The sequence below is a fragment of the Mesoplodon mirus genome (genome assembly GCF_964341445.2).
Source record: "Mesoplodon mirus genome assembly, chromosome: 8".
Taxonomy (NCBI): Eukaryota; Metazoa; Chordata; class Mammalia; order Artiodactyla; family Ziphiidae; genus Mesoplodon; species Mesoplodon mirus.
This window is the reverse complement of record NC_138984.1, coordinates 79,709,250-79,727,896: the sequence shown is the minus strand read 5'-3', so window position 1 is coordinate 79,727,896 and position 18,647 is coordinate 79,709,250. Positions and strand designations below refer to the sequence as shown.

General features: G+C 36.9%; 1 protein-coding gene across 2 annotated transcripts in view; it reads left to right on the top strand.

The window, feature by feature from the left end:
• The window catches only part of GRB14 (growth factor receptor bound protein 14), a 126,541-nt gene extending 113,746 nt beyond the window's left edge, over window positions 1–12,795 (top strand). For both annotated transcript variants that reach the window (XM_082630981.1, XM_082630982.1), the window contains 6 exons: window positions 3,187–3,267; window positions 8,353–8,469; window positions 8,561–8,633; window positions 8,778–8,865; window positions 11,047–11,140; window positions 12,444–12,795. In XM_082630981.1, the coding sequence (XP_082487107.1) occupies window positions 3,187–3,267; window positions 8,353–8,469; window positions 8,561–8,633; window positions 8,778–8,865; window positions 11,047–11,140; window positions 12,444–12,590 (600 nt within the window). In that variant the 3' untranslated portion in view covers window positions 12,591–12,795. The remainder of the gene's footprint in view (window positions 1–3,186; window positions 3,268–8,352; window positions 8,470–8,560; window positions 8,634–8,777; window positions 8,866–11,046; window positions 11,141–12,443) is intronic.
• Window positions 12,796–18,647: the final 5,852 nt, after the last annotated feature.

Genomic DNA, 18,647 nt, shown 5'->3' with positions numbered 1-18,647 from the left:
TAACCAGCTCTGTGGTTCAAGAGCTTTGGGGAGGCATCATCTCTCAGATGAATGCTCTGCCATGGTCCGTGGGGTTGTCTTTCTAGCCACGGGCATTCCTTTTGCAAGGTTTTCATGCTAATGACTTCTTAATCCCATATCAGTTTCAGGCAATGGCAAGTCACTTCGTCCACAGTGAATAGAAGATGCCATAGATTATAATACAGATTGTTAGTTTGAAAACAAATGTGTGTCTAAGAAATGATGAAGTGTACTAAAAGCTTTCTTTGTTCTTTCTATATCCAGAATGCTCAGTTTCTGGAAGGCTGTCTCCTTACCTTTTTTTTCTCTCGTTTGACTCTTCTCAAAGGCTCTTTCAAGTCACAGATGCCCAGTTTAAAGATGCTCCGTTGTATTAGTTTTCTATAGCTGCTGTAACACATTACCACCAACCTAGTGGCTTAAAACACAAATTTATTATCCTATACCTCTGTCATTCAGAAGTCTGAAGTGGGTCTTATTGGCCTAAAAGCAAGGTGTCAACAGGGCTCCATTCTCTTTTGCAGTCCCTAGGGGGGGCATCCATTTTCTTGCCCTTTCCAGCCTTTAGAGGCTGCTCATGGCAATTTCCTCCACCCTTAAAGCCAGCAATATCCAGCTGAGTCCTTTCCATGCTGCCATTTTTCTGGTTCTCTCTTCTGGTTCTGGATAAGGACCCTTGTGATTACATTGGATCTACCAGGATAATCCAAGATAATCACGTCATTTCAAAGTCAGCTGATTAGGGACTTCCCTGGTGGTCCGGTGGTTAAGAATGCACTTCTACTGCAGGGGGCACAGGTTTGATCCATGGTGGGGGAACTAAGATCCCTCATGCCACGTGGCGCGGCCAGAAAATAAATAAATGAAAATAAATGTAAAAAAAAAAAAAAAGATGATTAGCACCCTTAATTGTATCTGCAACCTTATTTCCCCTTTGCCAGGTAGCCTAATATATTCACGGGTTCTAGGGATTAGGGTGTGGACATATATGGGGACCATTATTCTGCTACCACATCTGTATTCCCTGTTTATTTCAGTTATGGCAAAGTGTTTCCGGATGAGGCTGGAAATAGAGGCCAGCATCAGTGAGGTCCTTTATCGTGGAGCCAATGAGAAACCACCACAGTTTCAAATAGGAAAGTGATATGATCTGTTTTACACTTTAAAATAATGAGTTACAGGAAACCTGGGCCTGCCAGCACAGACACATTTGAGGCTCTCTAATAGGGGACTGGCAGCTTGTTGTCAGTGGGGCACTGGTTTGATCCCTCTGGCTGGTGCAGCTGGGCTCTCCTGGTGTTAGAGTTAGCTTTTGCTCATCTCCTTTGGTTGTCTATCGTGTTATTTCCAGAGTTTATCATTGTACCTAGTAGCGAGGATCAGGGAAAGACTAGTCTATGTTATGTTGGCTGGACCAGAGGTGTCCTTCTTCTTTTCATTATGTGTTATTTATAGATATAGCCTCCCCCAAGAATTTGGCCACTTGTTTTATTTTCCTTTCTTTTTCATATACACATGTAAACTCTTCATGTAGCATCAGATAGAGATATTCTTATTCTCTTTGGAGAAATTCCAGTTACATATAGAATCAGAAAAATCAGAAGACTTAGAAAAGGGGAGATTTGCTCATGTACAGTGTCCTAGTTACATGTTGTCTTTTCCCCTTCCCTTCAGTTAGAACTCTGCTAGTTTCTCTCTAACACATTTTGGTCCCTTATCTGCCCCTCCATAGGACAGGGAAATGTTAAGGTGACCCATGCCCTACCCCTTAGCCAGAGTTAACTTTCAGCAGCACAGAAGCAACTTCCTAACACCACAGGTGCCAGAGACAATACATCTTTGAAGGAAACAGTCTTAGTAGGTAGCAGGCTTTTCACTGCAGGTAAAGAAAAGGTGTCCAAGCAACATGTCCTTGTGAAAGTGTGGTTGCAAGCTATTGTATATTCTCCAAATGAACTTGACTAGGAATTAAGCTCCTCTGTCTTCTTTTTAAAGTTACTGTAGGCTTAGAGTTGATTTAAAATAAATTTCATTAGGTCCTATTAATGTCAATCAAACCTTAAATTAAAAAAATAATTTTTATAAGTTGGGAAATAATTGGATAAAGAAGTCAACACAGAGAATTTTAAATGACTGTATTCATGTTAAAAGCAAAATCTTGAAAACAGTGACTCCCCTCACCTCCCTCTGATTTTCTGCCTAATTACCAAATAGATCCACTTTGCTGCAATTGCTTTTAAGAACATAGTTTTTAGTAGAGAAACAGCTCTGTTAGAATGTTTAAATGGAATTCATCCTAAGGGTAAGATTGGTTTCCATGGTGTCTCTTAAATCTCTTCTATATCAGACCTACTTTTAAGTTCATAATGGCTCCATGAAATGGAGAGAATTATAGAGGGCCATGGCAGTTGGCGTTCTTAATGTTTCTCAAACTAACAATCCAATTATACTCTAGACCCACTTTCCAATTGTAGCCTAGCAGTCCAGTTCTTATGATTCTACCTCTTGAAAGTAAAGCCTCTGTAGTTCTTATCTACTGCTCTTTACACTGTATGCCATGACTCTTTGTCTGAAATTAGCCTGATTCCTCACCATTTTGATTTCCCTGAATTTAAAGCCAAAAATTAAACAATGCCCTAAGAGTACTGTTACCAGAGGGTGATACAGTGCCAAGAATCTTCAAAATAGGATCAAGTTTATGGATTACAAAAGACAATGTAATTCATCAATCAGTCATTGAAGAATTATGGTAAATTTTACCCAGTTTTGCTTAGGATGTGTGTCAGATCCTCAGAGTCTTTGTACCATAAAGTCGGGCACCCTTCCCAAGTGAGCTTTCTTATTGCTAAACTCCAAATGGTTTTGGTGCTATTGACACTAAGAATAATGAGTAGGAGTGTCAGTTCCAGATCTTTATATTGTGAGCTAGAACTTTGTGTGGGTCCAAATAAAAAACACTGTCTTTTAAACTGTACTATTTAGGACACTAAAAGTTTACCATTCAAAAGTATGGCTGCTTTACTTATTTGTTTTAAGGAAAGCTTATAATTTTCAGTTTTTATATTAATGATGTATAATTAATGAAAGTGTTGATTTTCAAAAGTTGTAGTAAAACTCTGTGTAGTAAAAGTGGTGGGAATGTGTTTTTATTTATTTATTCTGCAGTATGGCATGCAGCTGTACCAGAATTACATGCATCCATATCAAGGTAGAAGTGGCTGCAGTTCTCAGAGTATATCACCCATGGTAAGCACCAAGTTTTTGAACCTACATTTTATTTTATATTTACATTAATTTGCAATCACATTACCTTATAAATGTACATTTCCACTCTTTCCTTTTGGTCAAGTAAAGTAACTTTTTGGCACCATCCTACTATCATGTTATATTGAACTATTTTTTTTGGATTTTATATGATTGCAGCCTATGTGATAAAATCACAATAATCGGGCACACATGAAGTATTCAATTAAAATAATGTTCTATGTTAAAGAAAAACTTTAAATATTTGAAAGAATTATGAGAGTGATTCTTTGTCATTACATTTGAGGATTAGATTTTAATAAGATAGTTTATAGAACATTGTCCTTGAGATTGTAGATCTTTCTTAATTATTGATTTGATTGTGGGTTTATTTATTTATTTAAATATTAATTCTGGGATTATCACAGCCTGTGAGCTCTTTTGCATTCTGACTTTCTAACAATTAAATTTTTGAAGTTCCAGGTCCTTGAAAAGCATACTGCTCTCCAGGAAACCCAAAAGATGCAAGCCAAAATACAGGTCGTGCATTGCATTAAGACTAGCACCGCTTCACAGATTTATACTAAATGCCACTTGGCTATTTACAGGCAGATACATTTTTTCCCTTCTTTGGGACCTAATTTTAATTTCCTGTGCATTAACACAAGAAATTTATTTCTGATCTCCAAGTTTATGTTCTGCTATTTTTGCTTGTGCTCCTTAATATTGAGTATATTAGGAATTCACAAGTATGAGCCCATGTTACAATCAGCTAACGTGCTACATTTCCACTTAGGTTAAAACATGCGTTTCATGGCTGTGACCAAAGAAGCTGCATTTCCCCACATGTAACGTAGCATATAAATGCTCAGCTCTAGGAATGAAGCATGAAATAATGTTGATTATGAAGTCTGATCGACTAATATGGAAAAAGAACTCCAATGCTGTAGTTATGTTGCTTTACATTATGGAAGAGTAACTTTTCATCTTTGTATCATATTACTTTTTAGCCCTAAAATAAGAAACTAAGGAATGTAATGAATTTATATAAAAGCAATAGCTTTAAGGTGAGAATTTTTACAATTTGTCAGCCTACTGTAATCTTTTAATTCATATATGTATATATGAATAATGAATTTTATTATCTTAATCCTTTCCTAAATCCTTCTAACTTTCTTTTAAAGTTATTAGGATGAGCATGTTAATAGCAGCCATGATTTGGAGGCAGTTATTATTTAGTGTCCTCTTAATCATAGAAAAAAGTGTTATAAGTAAGTACTTTCTAGTCTCATCACTGTCACTAGTGTACAGATATGGTATTCTTGCTTCTTTCCATTGAAAGTGATCAATACGTCTATGGCATTTTGGTTAATGTAGCTTTACTTGTTCAGCACCTTGTATAAGAGAAGACATTCCTTGAATGAATTGGCTGTAAATAGGGATAGAAGGACAAGAGGTTTAAGTCTCTGTGTGATGAGGACAAGGACCTGTCCTGTATGACAGTTGACATGATCAGAGAGAATAGCATCAAGAATTATATCTCTACTCTTCTCAATTTTCATGAAGGGAACTAAGAAGGTTGGGGAGGTATTTGTGTTTACTTTGGTGTCTATACAGAATCCCAGGATAATTTCTACATTATCATGAAAGAATCAGTGACCTATATCCTGGATGCCAGTGTCTCTCACCTGCCTCTGCTGTTTTCATTGAGGCCCCATGTTCAAGGAACAACAGGGAAAAGTTCACATACTTTAGTTATAGTTTTAAAGCAACAATATTGTCTTCTTCTCCAGGGATTCATTTTGAGAAGGGAAATGAGAAAAAAATTATCATACCATAATGAACATCATAACTATATATAGCACATAATAGCCATCCCATCAGCCTTTGAAATGAGAATCATCAGCAGATATTTCAAGAAGCCAAATGTATTTGGTCCTTTTTAGGATAATAAAAATGATTCATTTAAAGGAGCATCTGTTAATATGGTCCTGGCCAGAACAAGGGGATGGGAAAAACAAGTCAACGGAAGTTCTTATTATTTTTCACATTTGACTCTGAGCTAGACATCCCAAACTGCACTTTCTTCCCTGTACCTCCCATTCTGTGGTACATAAAAGAACCTTAGGTAGGGCCTGTTACTATCTTTACCATAAGCATGACCTTGATTGAGCCACTGCCGTCCTACAGTATAAAATAAGGGGGACAGTTGCATGATCTCTAGAATCGATTACACCTCTGATGTCCTGTGGCTCTGTATGACTCTGATGAGAGAACAATGTCTGAGGAAATTCTGTGCCTTCTTACTAAGGCCTGTGCTACACGTTTATGTAGCTCTTTCAAATGGGGTGACAGGGAGTGAGTGACTACGAGTTGCTGCTTAGCTAAGCTGCCTGAAAAACATTTCATGTTCCAACCTCACTAAAAGTGTTTGGATCTGATCTCGAGGTGTGGTCTGGATAATCCAGGATATACCCAAGCCTCTTCTTTCTTAAAAAGAGAGGCATGCCATCAAAATCATGGACCCTTTTTTAGGGCTTGCCTTATTTATCCCACCAGAAGGAAGAGGTAGAAAAAGGGACAAATATTTGAGAAATACACTGATTCTGAATGTTATCAACATTGCTTTTCTATGTGAAAGAAATTGAGCTGAAAATGACCTTTTGGTTCAAGTCAGATTTTGCTTCACTTCCATTTCTTTGTCCACCAAAGGTAAACTATTAATTTTTCATCTACCACCTGCCATTCAGTAGAAAACATTTTCTATATTCCTGTGTTTTCCCCTAGTGTAGTTAATGTAGCAAATGAAAATACTTATTTGTATCATAGACTCCCTACTTAGGTCAAGTAATTATGTAACATGGGATCTTATTTTACATTTCAGCCGGTCATATTATAGGAGAAAAATGAAAAAAAGAATAAGAACTGGTTATGTTTATTTTTGTTTCCTAACGGTATTTTTATGTTATCAGAACCTTGTGATTACAGAGCCCATCTTGGCATGTGAAGGCAGAGATATTATAAGGATAAAGCTATCATTATGATTGAGATTAGTTACTCTCTGGCTTGGGCAGGTGGAAGCTTTTCATTAATGTCAGCAAAGCAAAAGTATATCCATCTGGTCCACAGCCCAGCACAGAAGATCACAGGGTGAGAAGGGCAAAGTAAGGTGTGACAGCAAATAGAGATTACAGAGACAGCATCTGTTTGGAAAGAGCAGCTGTCAGTTATGAAGACTCCTATAACAAATGAAAGATTGCATGCCGGATCTCCAGAAATAAAGATGAACCGTAATAAGATTGTGGACCACTACAGCAAGGTTTCAAGAGAAAATAATAAATGCTAATAAAATGGGATGTGTAATGCAGTGATAAATGATCCCCCCTCCCATTTTTGTATGGACCAGGTTTTGTTTCAAGCAGACTTTTTTTTTTTTCGGTACGCGGGCCTCTCACTGTTGTGGCCTCTCCCGCTGCAGAGCACAGGCTCCGGACGCGCAGGCTCAGCGGCCATGGCTCACGGGCCCAGCCGCTCCGCGGGATGTGGGATCTTCCCGGACCGGGGCACGAACCCGTGTCTTCTGCATCGGCAGGCGGACTCTCAACCACTGCGCCACCAGGGAAGCCCCTCAAGCAGACATTTGACTAGAGTCTGTTAGACCAAGCAGGGTACGGCTGAATCCATGTGGAGAGAGAGAAAATGGTCTTAAGCCAGGAGACTCCAGGTGTATGTCGGCTGATCCTTTACAATGAGAACTCCGGTTTTTGTGTTGCTCTTCTATTAATGATGAGTGGGGAAAAACTATTAAACATTGTTCATGCTGGTTTTGGATGTTTTGTCTTTTAAGAGTTTTAATTCTTATAAATTGAGTGACACTTTTTTAAAAAAAAATCTAATTGCTTTACAATGGTGTGTTAGTTTCTGCTTTATAACAGAGTGAATCAGCTATACATTTACATGTATCCCCATATCCCCTCCCTCTTGCATCTCCCTCCTACCCTATCCCACCCCTCTAGGTGGTCACAAAGCACCAAGCTGATCTCCCTGTGCTATGCGGCTGCTTCCCACTAGCTATCTATTTTACATTTGGTAGTGTATATATATCCATGCCACTCTCTCACTTCGTCCCAGCCTACCCTTCCCCCTCCCCATGCTGAGTGACACTCTTAACTGAAGATTCTGACAACTGTTTTTTTTTTTTTTAGGACGCATGACTTGGGTTGGCACACTTTTTAAAAGATGGTTACAAAGTAGAGCCCTAAACAAAGAAAAAAATAAAAATAAGGTCCAGGTTTTGGATGTTTTATTTTCACCTTCAGAGACTATGAATACAAAAAGTAATTCGCAAAAAAGATGACTTTATTATTTGTTTAAAATTATGTTTGTTTAAAGATGTCTTCATTTTATATCAGTTCTTCTTTTGTCATTCAGACTTATTTTTGCAGCTCTCATTTTGCCATGTTCATGCTCACAAGATGAAAAAACATTCACGTATTAAATCATAGAAATTTTAATATTATGGGGTTATCTGAATTATTTCACTAAATTTCATTTTCTAAGTTAGAGAAAAGTTGATGTGATAAACTTTTAAAATACATATTGTTGGTTTGTTATAAAATATGGGTACTATTTGTTTCTAAAGAAGTGATGTAAGTCAGTCTGTTACAGCTTTAGTGTACCTTGAATCTTAATAAGTAGATAGATTTGACATTTCAATGATCATTGATGAATCTCAAAGCATAATAGAGAGGTGAGTTTGGAAGTGATGGATCTTCTTAGCCACAGGAAAGGTTATTCTTTTCTAAATATGAAGAGGTAGGGTTGCTTTAGAAGAAAGACATGCTTACCTTGAAAGCTTTTAATCTCTTTATTCAACACTTAATTCAATGACCTTAACAAATAACTGTATAACTTATTTAACCAAAATATTTTATAGCACCATTTTCTGTTGAATATGTATTGTTAACTTTTTAATTTCCTGCTAGCCACCTTTGGAACCACATCCTAAAATGGAAACGTACTGCCAGCAAAGCACTGAAAGGTAACTTCAAAGATGTTTTCAAGGTAAAAAATGTGCTTTTTTTCCAGAGAAGTATATCAGAGAATTCCCTGGTAGCAATGGACTTCTCAGGCCAGAAAAGCAGAGTTATAGAAAATCCCACTGAAGCCCTTTCAGTTGCAGTTGAAGAAGGACTAGCTTGGAGGGTACAAATTAGCTTCATGTTCTTCAAAATATTTATGATTTGAATTTGTTTCTCCCCGAAAGTTAAAATTTGTTTCCCACTTCCTTGCACAGAAAAAAGGATGTTTACGCCTGGGCACTCATGGTAGCCCCACTGCGTCTTCACAGAGCTGTGCCACAAACATGGGTATGTCTCTGCATATTCAGTGTGACTAACTGGGTGGTGAGATGTGCATTTAGATGTAGTCATTGAGGGGTTAGGGTAGAAAGTACACATAATTAAATTGTGATCATTTCAAACAAATCTTTGTATTCCTCCACTTTATTTCAGCTATCCACCGGTCCCAACCATGGTTTCACCACAAAATTTCTAGAGAGGAAGCTCAGCGATTGATCATTCAGCAAGGTCTAGTGGATGGGTAAGTGTGATTTTGAGTAGCACTGATTTTGATTTCTCCTATAATCAGTAATGACTTATTCAACACGCACAGAGAGTTTTGACTTCAGCTTATTAAAACAGAAGTGACTTTATTCTATAAGGATGGTTGTCATTGAGTCCTAGCAATACCTATACAGTACCTGTTACATAGTGTGTGCTTAGTATTTGTGCATAAGGAGAAGATAGCTGAACAGGATGCGCTGCTCTTAACCAGTGATCACTAATATTACCCATTCTGTGCATCTCAGATATTGATGGGGGGAAAACTGAACTTGTTTTGGCGTGTCAACATTTTGATTTGAACAAATAATATGTTTGCAAAGTATGATTTGTGTCATGACACTATCTTACGTGTTATACATTTTTTTAGGTTTGATGCAGGGTGTGTTAAAGTAAAAAGCTGTTTCTTATATATTTAGACTGTCTTATTTTTTTCTGTTTACATCCCTATTTTCTTTTCTCTAAATTTTAACAGTTTAAAGGAATATAAACCTATGAAAACAGTACTTTTTGACTCTTCTCATGTTATCTTTTAGTGGGATACCACAGAAGAGACAGGAGAAACAGAAAATTTATTATGCAAGGTTTATGATCTAAAGAATTTTCTTTTTCTCAGATTACTCAGTATTTCAGATATCAATACTTCCTATAATACTAGCTGAATTCTCTTCCCAAATGCAATACAAGTTAAGGAGCTTGTATTGAGGTTTGGATGAGAAATAAAACCAGCATCAATTTAAGCAAGTGGTAATGGGATCTTATATCTTCATGGGTTGGCTTAAGATGATGGCAAAATTTCAAGGTGATTTAATACTGACATTTGGATAAAAATGCACCTTCACATGGAAGATTATTAATAGCAAGTCGGCGTTTCAGTAGACTCTAAATAAGAAAAGATTTCAATATACTTCTCTGCATGGAACACGGTCTTTTCAGATATAAATCTGAGCAATCAGCAGAATTACCATCTAAGACCAAGAAAAGAAATAAATCACAAAGAATTGTCAAAATGTTTTGGAGGATTATAATTTCCCTTATTTCTGAGCCCATTTTTTGTAAATTGAATGAAATAATTGCATAAAGAATGACAGTATCTTTATTTTTTTTAATTTTTAATTTAAAAATGGGTTATTTGGGGTATTCTTTTGGAAAGATGTGATGATGCCAGGCAATCCACTAGGTGGTAGTGGTGATCTACTCAGGAATGGGGAGATAATTAAGCTTGATTGACCAGTGAAACTCCCTTTTGTCCCATCTCCTAGAGATGTAATGTCGGAATCTCACACAGCACAGATGAAATGGATAATCTCATCAGACATCTGTGATGGCTCAGATTTGGCTGTCTCTTCGCCCAGGCACAGTGAGATTAGTATTGGAGTCACCAGTGGGGACTGTTTGCACAGTCTGTTTGCCAACAATTAATATAAAGCTGGTTATGCACTGAATTGCCAGTTAATAAGAATCCACGCCTGGCAGCATTTTTCTCAGGCCATTAGGCCATGTCTTGTTTTTCTAGCCTGTTATAGAGGCTTTTCTGCTGCATTCTTCAAGGTTAAAGTACATGTTGTTTGGGTGTTTCTTTTACTTAAAATATTTTGCTCAAACATTTAATAAATGATTTCAGGATTGATTTTTTAGAATATATTAATTTCTCACTTTCTGTTGTGTATGTAATAGTAGGAACCAGAATCAAAAGAAAGGATCCAGTGTAGAAGAGGGGGTTAAAAATTATTTCACTCTAAATAATTTTCTTTTTTTAGGGCCTAACATGACCCAGAAGTTAAAATAACAATATGCTAATGCCTTATTCTCTGTACCAAAGAGTTACATGTGAATACCCAGCTTTCCCAGTGGAAAAAGGATGTAGCACTAATTATTGATGCCAACATAGCATTAGATTGGTTATTGTGAGCAAGCAATCTGATAAATGGCTGTGTATTTATCCTATTAAAATAAAATTAGCTCTGATGATAGTTTTATAGTATAAGGTTTATGTTATACCATATTGTTTACCATGTTGGATAATCCCATCATTGAATACACAGTAAAGAAAAATTCTGGCTACATTTATGAATTTACTTCCTGGATTTGGTACAGGCTATATTTCTATGAAATCCATGAGTAAATGTAGAAAAATATTGAAATCCTTCTTTCTCTTTAGAGTTTTCTTGGTACGGGATAGTCAGAGCAACCCCAAAACTTTCGTACTGTCAATGAGTCATGGACAAAAAATAAAGCACTTTCAAATTATACCAGTAAGTAATTTATGATTTCATATTCATATATTAGAGATGATCTTAATGCATAAGCTTTTGGAAACTTTAGGTTTTTTTTGGTTCTTTTATTAAATATAATTTGGGAACTTGTGCTTTGACTACAGTTAAGTTTGGCAGAAATGGTTTTATGAGCCTGAATTAATATAAGAAATACAGGAATTGCAAAAATTAAATTTCTCTTTTCCCATGAAATACGATTTGATAATATTGTATAGACCCCATGCCACCTATTGTTAAAAGGCCACTGAAAATTCCTTCTCCTGAATTCCTCTAGTGGTTCTTTAAAAATCGTTATTTTCAAGCCCCTTCTCCTCTCTTGTCCCCAAAATGTTTTTCTGGTGTTTTTTGTAGTTTTGTTTTTAATCATTATGGATAGGTACACAGGTGCTGTGGAACTGGAGATCATTATTTAAACTATTCTGAGCACATTTAAAATTTTTCTGTAATTCTGCTTTCATGTGGCACAACTTGCTTTGGGATTTTTTTTGTTGCTTCTGCTTTTGTGTGTGTATGTGTGTGTATGTATGTGTGCACATGTATGTATGCATGTGGTCTGTGTATTGGAACCAGATAGTGTGGAACAGACATTCAGTCTACTTTCAAGAAAGTATTACATCAGATTGCTAAGTTGCTAGTGTTTTCTTTTTTTTGAATGACCTCTTTTTGGAACTATCCAAAGTCTATGTGAAGTATCTTCCCTACTTCATTGATTATGTGAGCGATGTCCCTGGCACGTATGAATTGCTTAATGCCTGAAGATCTCACTGCAGAAAACAAAAACAGAAAACCCCCAAAACGCTGTCATTCCACTAACACAGTATTTGATTGCTCCAGAATCAGTTTACTGATACAAATTATGGTGAATATTCATTTTTAATATATTACGTAAGGCTTTAGGTAGACAACAACTAGAAATGGAAATTAATTTCTGTAGGTGGGAGTATTAAAATCTTTTGTTTACTTTTACACTGAATAGTGCCAGTTTCTCACTGTGCACTGTATTGATTCAGAATAATCCTACTATTCTAACTACTGAACGTTAAGAGAATTTAGAGACAGAGAAAGTAGAGCCACACTGCTTACCTTAGGATCAGATGGTATTTCTTTTAAATGTAAGTGAAGTTACAAAGGAGAAGTGGACATGCCATAACATTCTTTTCACTGTCCTTTAGTATTATAAACACATCAGTTTTGGCATTTAAAGATGCAGTATGCAATAGAATATGATTGTCTTTCTGGGTATTTTGCCCTTCTTACTAGTTTGTTGTTTTTCCTGTTGCAGGTGGAAGATGATGGTGAGACGTTCCACACCCTGGATGATGGGCACACAAGATTTACGGATCTAATCCAGCTGGTGGAGTTCTATCAACTCAATAAGGGCGTTCTTCCTTGCAAGCTGAAACATTATTGTGCTAGGATTGCACTTTAGCCAAACAGGAAGTGACTTGTTAAACTGCTGAAGAAAAAGGACTCAAGAAAAAGAAAGACCATAAATAAGGGTGAAAGCATTGCCATGGTGAAAAGAATCTATTTCTCTTACAAGTTACAAAAAATAGTTTGTGCATTACAAATAAGTAAAGATTTGGATTGACATTACCTTCATCATTTAAATATTAATTAGTTAAAATTAAACCTCCGAAAAAAAATAATCTGGTGTGTTGTTGTGTGATTTTCTATTACTATAATATTTTCTTCAAATATGCACATTTTAAACATCTTTCTGTCCTTATTTACTATAGCAACATTAGAATTCTCAATCACAAAATATAAAAAAAAGTTGGGGCTCAGAATGAATTATTTGTGGACTGAATTTCAATTAACTACTGTTTTTGTAACTTAAGCCGTGTGATAAAAACCTGAGTTAACAATTAAAAGAAGCTACTCACAACCTGTTAATAAAACTAAAAACTATTTTGAATTGTATATTTTCTGAGTTTATTATAACCTTAAAATCAAATCATATTTTGAAATAGCAGCTTAAAATTATTTTGAAGTATTGATATACTGATTTTTTTTCAGGATGACTTTTATTACATATTAAATTATTAATTATACTATAATATTTACACTGATATTGTACCTATTAGTGACACGTTATTCACTGCATTTTTTTCATTCACTTAAGTATTGACTGGAACTATCTACTTGTTTTTAAGGAAATGATTAAAATATAGAGGGGATTTATATAATTGCACATGCTTTCTCATGGCATGTAATCTGTCACAGTGTAACATTTTTCACATTAATATTTCACATTTGCCCCATGCTGTAACTTTCAGAAGTTTCTTTAGATCCTTATACAACTAGATGATTAACCTGATCTAAATGTTAAAATCAAAGATGCAAAATCTATTAAGATCCGAATAGGTAAATCCACGCTATTCTCTTTGCTTACTCCCTTTTCATCATCTTACCTTGGCAATGTCGGTATGGAAAAGGTTTTGGAAACGTGAGGCACCCACCTCCCTTATCACCTCACTCAGACCACGTAGAAAGTTTTCGTTGGGATTTATAACTCTATTTTTCCTACTTTTTGTGAGAAGGGTATTCATTGTTCTAAAAAAAGATGAGAAATAAAACATTAAATAAACGTTAAAATCATACAAAATATTGTTCATCTCCTCTGATCCTCCCAACATTTTGGGAAAGTTAAGACGATTTTTTAAGAACAATATTTCAAAAATGCATACTGTAGTTTTAAATAAAAGCTATTCATTTTTTGGTAATAGAGCATCTGAAAACATTCATACCATGCTAATAAAATCAATTATTACTGAAAAAGAATTACTGGCAGAATTTTAAAAATACTCAATTTGCTTTTAGTCAAAGCAAACCTAATTCTTAAAACACTGAAACTTAGAACATAAATCTGATGCTATAAAATATCGATCTGGTGTCTACAAAGGCTTGAATGACACATAGGACCCCTAAATAGAGGAGCAAGAGGTAAACACACGACCCTTTCAACCTTGTAGAGTATCTCTGATTATTTCTGACTTATTTCTGATTTATAAAAATATTTTGTGTTTTGAACTGATATGCATTTTCTTATTTTGCACCAGGGTCAAATTGACAATATCAGAAAATGTAATATTTTAAATGCTAGACGCTCATAAATTGACCAATTTGTGCTTGTCTTTGTTATTTGCGCCTCTAACTTCATTCACAATCTAAATTTATTATTGTGGAGCCCAGATTTTGTACGTAATTGCTCATTTTGGTCTTAAAGCATGAGCCAAGAAAAATTATTGAGGAAAGGCTGACATTATCCTTCCTGATTCCTTCTGATAAAGGGTTTTGAACACGTGTGTATGTATGTAAATCTTATATGAAATTAAATCTGAGAGTGTCAGACACATCAAGAGTTAGTACAGTATTAAAATGGATTTCCAAGAAAAATGTGAATTACCTTTGGATTATTTTTCATTTTGGTTTAGCCAAGTTTTGCTATCTTGCACCATTTTAGAGTGGGATTAGGTCAGATTAGCTCTATGTTTTCTTCTTTTATTCTTTTCATATGTTGGAGTTAGTATACTTTATTCTCCTAGAAGGAAAAAAAACCCCAGCAGATCTGGTCCACATTGTTCTTTTTCATTTTTTTAAATGGAAGAATTATTTATTTTGAAACATTCAGGAAAACTAGGTCAAACAAGATAAAAATTATGAGTGTTTCAATTCAGAATAATTACTTGTTTCACATGTATAATGGTGCAAAGACCTGACTGATTTGAGTATATTAGTTGGAAATTTTTATCTTAGCTCTATTTTAGGGTGGTCAGCATCAGTTAATCAGAGGCCCATGGGGTCTCTAGCTTCTGATCACCAACAGTGCCAACTCTTCATATGGTAGTTGTGTTACAGTAGGGATATCAGACTATCACCTGGATTATGATTTCTCTGAAGAGGAAAGATTATCATTGGTTATGGTTACAATTTGGTGTTTCAAGCTGGCTCCATATTTAGAAAGCTCTTCCCTCTATTGCCAGGCATTCTTAAGCTTTTATGTGCCTTGGATCCATCTAGCAGCCTGGTGAAATTTATGGACCCTCTTCACAGAATGTCTTTAAATGCAGAAAATAAATAGAATTTCAAAGCACAGTAATTATAGAAACATAACTGTACAATTGTATATGTAGATGGACCCCGGGTGGAAACGCTGCTGTAGCGTGGCCTGCTGTGTCTCCTGGCTGTGTTGACTGTTGCCCATATAAAGCCTCTAGTTTTCTGTCTCACGTTCTATAGGGAGGGAATACAGGAGCCGATTCTCAGTCAGTGTTAACCCACACCAGTAGGGCACAGAGTAGTTTGCTTGAGATGCAGGGTTCTTGTAACACTTACTGAACACTCAACCAAACCTTCATACCTGCCTCTTGTGGGATTATCACCTCCTACCAGCGCTGGCTCCTACAGTTTTATCATGTGTGACACTTAGGCATGCTCATAACCAGGGCACAGCTTGTAATGTCTCTAACTGCATGTATCTCAGACCACAAATTATAGATGTGAACAAGAGAAAGGCAAGCCTTTGGGCTGAGCACATAACTATACTGACCCAAAACGTCATTGCAGAGATCCCCCCAATTTGAGAAAGGGATCTGAGTGAATTTTTAACCAGCATAAACACTTGTTTCTACAGTGGGGTATCAGGTGACTAGTCCTTTACCATGCTGGTTCGCTTTGTAATTATAAAAAATTCACCAGTTCCTAATTCAACCCCATGCGATACACAAGGCATTAGAAGCTAGAATTAAGATTATAGCTCTGAGGTTAGACTTTGCGGATTTGGATTTCAGGCCATTACACAGTAGCTATGTAGCCTTGGTCAAATCACAGTTTCTTCTTTTCTGTAGAGGGTATTACAATCACCATCACCACCACTTCTTCAGTGGGGGGGCGGGTGTGTGTGTGTGAAATGAAATCATTGATGTAAAGTGCTTAGCACATGGTCTAGAATCTTAATCGATGTATTTTTTATTATATTAGTGATTGTACATTTAGGTACTCCACCTCCCTGGGACATTGCCCATTCCACCACTGAGTATCTTTGCTATGCCACCACTTGTTTGCCCTTCCTGCCAAGAACGACACAATATACGTCATACATCGTGCCTCTGCCCTGGTTTCAGTCCTTTGTATAAGACTGCTTTTGTGGAAGTAGCCACGGTTATAGTACAGTGGGGGGTACCCAGACCATCTGTAGGGACTCTGTGGACAGCTGTCCCTAACTGCACCGGATCCTACAGACTCCCGTGCTTCCTTCCACTTGCTGATTAATAAATGTAAAGTGAGATTTGAGATTCTCATACTTTCCATCTCCCTCCCCCCAAATAACATTGATAGGATGGGGAAGTATAGAAGATTGAAAACCTGCTCCAGAGACCCCCACCTAGACAACACAGGAATTGAGCTAACACATGGCTGAGTGGAGGAAGAAAAAAGGACTCCTAGGTGATGGTGCATCTCTGGGAAATTAGTAAACTTTCACTGAATGAATGTGTCCCTGGTTGTACACTTAGAGTGGATTCTGCTCCCCTCAGAAGCTCTTGTAATGTTGGCAACCTGATTAGGAGCTGAAAACGATGCTGTCACCTTGTGTGCTTGTTAAGTTCACTTCAGCATGTACTGAGTGCCTATTATGTGAAAGGCACTTTTAGAGATGCAGAATTGAATATTAGAGTACTGGATACACAAATATGTATCCTAGAAGCCAAGCTGGATAAGTGTTATAAATACAATGGGAGAGAGACATTGGTTACATTTGCTGAATGATGGGAAGAATGAGATGGGTCCTGGAAGGCCTGTAGGATTTACATTTACAAAACCTCGGAGAAAGAGCCGACAGTGTCGTCAAAGGGGGAGTGGCAATGCCAGGCAGCATGGAAAGTGCACAGATTGAATTTAAGAGTTTTTCAGCAAATGATAGCTTCATTGTAACTGAAGCATACAGGGCATGTGACAGAGGGGAAGGCCATGGCTAATAGGACTGGAAAGGCAAGCTTGGCAAAGTGGTTTACATTTTAGTTAAGGAAAGCCATAGCCAGGCGCCCCATTTCATTTTTACCTGGTTGAAATCAGGAATGGGCTTTATTAGTCTTTTTATCTCTTTTAAACCAAAGAGCTCATCAAGAAGCCATTGCAATAATCTGGGCAATAATCAGGAGAGCCTGCTCTAGACCCATAGGCATGAAAAAATGATTTTACGGAGGGGGGAATCATCAGTGTTATCATCAGACGTTGGAGAAGCAAAGGGAGGAGTTGAAAATTATTAGTAGGTTTAGGGCCAAAGAAACTAGGAAGATTGTGATAATTATGATGGTAACAAAGGTCCAATTTTAACAGATGTCACTGGAATCCTTCGAGAAATAATTCTCTTTATTTAGAACCTCTTTATATAGGAAGGTGAGCCTGAAGGCTTGATGCTGAAAAAAATAGGTAAGTACAGAGAACTTCATTTTGCATTGGAAGATAATTTGGGCATGGAAGTGGACTGGGGAGGCAGCAACAGAGTGAATCAAGGGGCCTAATGAGATGGTGGGAGGCTGGAAGCTGAGGAGAAAGATGGCTGTTGGAGAAGTCCTGAGACCAGGTGGTAAAAAAGACTCTTAAGAACATGGATATTGAGGACATATTTCTTGGGATGTTTGCTGTGTGGTTCTACAATTTAACAACCTTTCATTTTCCCAAACCTGATATGAAGTCTCCACACATACAAATGACTTGGAAGAGAGTTGTGGTAGAAAGTCCAGAGAAAGGACCATGCTCCGCATCAAGGTTTAGGTGGAACGCAAGCAAATAAAATTTCAGCAGAAATAGGAAATTCAAACAACAGGAACAAATGTCAGAAATTTTGAGTTGCGCTTTGGCCTTCCAAGTAGATGTAGTTTGTTTTACAAAAACCAAAAAGCAGTCTGCCCTCAGCTATAATTTTCACTTTCTGTAATCGTTAAAAAAAAATCACCCTTTGTTTGCCTTAACAGCAACCGTTACTAACTCATTCCCTGCCCTCCCCCTTTATAATGTACCTTCTTGCGCATCACCGTTTCTTCACTTGCTGTGACTCAATCACTGACATTCCCCCCACCTCCCTGAAACTGTGTGGCCACATAAAAGGAAAAAAATGCAGACCTTTCTTACATGCTCTTTCAGCAACTTTGGTGTTGCTAGCCACTCTCTCCTTCTTGAACCATTCCCTTCTTTTGTTTTCCATGTCAACAAAACCCTTACATTCTTCCTATCCTGCAGGATGCCTCTTCTTGGTCTTCTTTACAAACTTGTTGCCCTTTTTGCTCATCCCTTACATCTTGCTATGCTCAGCTATGTCCTAGGATTAATTTCCCTCCCTCCTTATTTTACTCCAACCCTGTAGACTCTTTCCTTTATTCTCATGGCTTCACACACCGTCTTAAGTGGCTTTAAAACTTGTGCCTCCTTTCTGAACTTTAGATCCATTTATTTGGCTACTTGTTCAACCTCTCCATTTGTATAT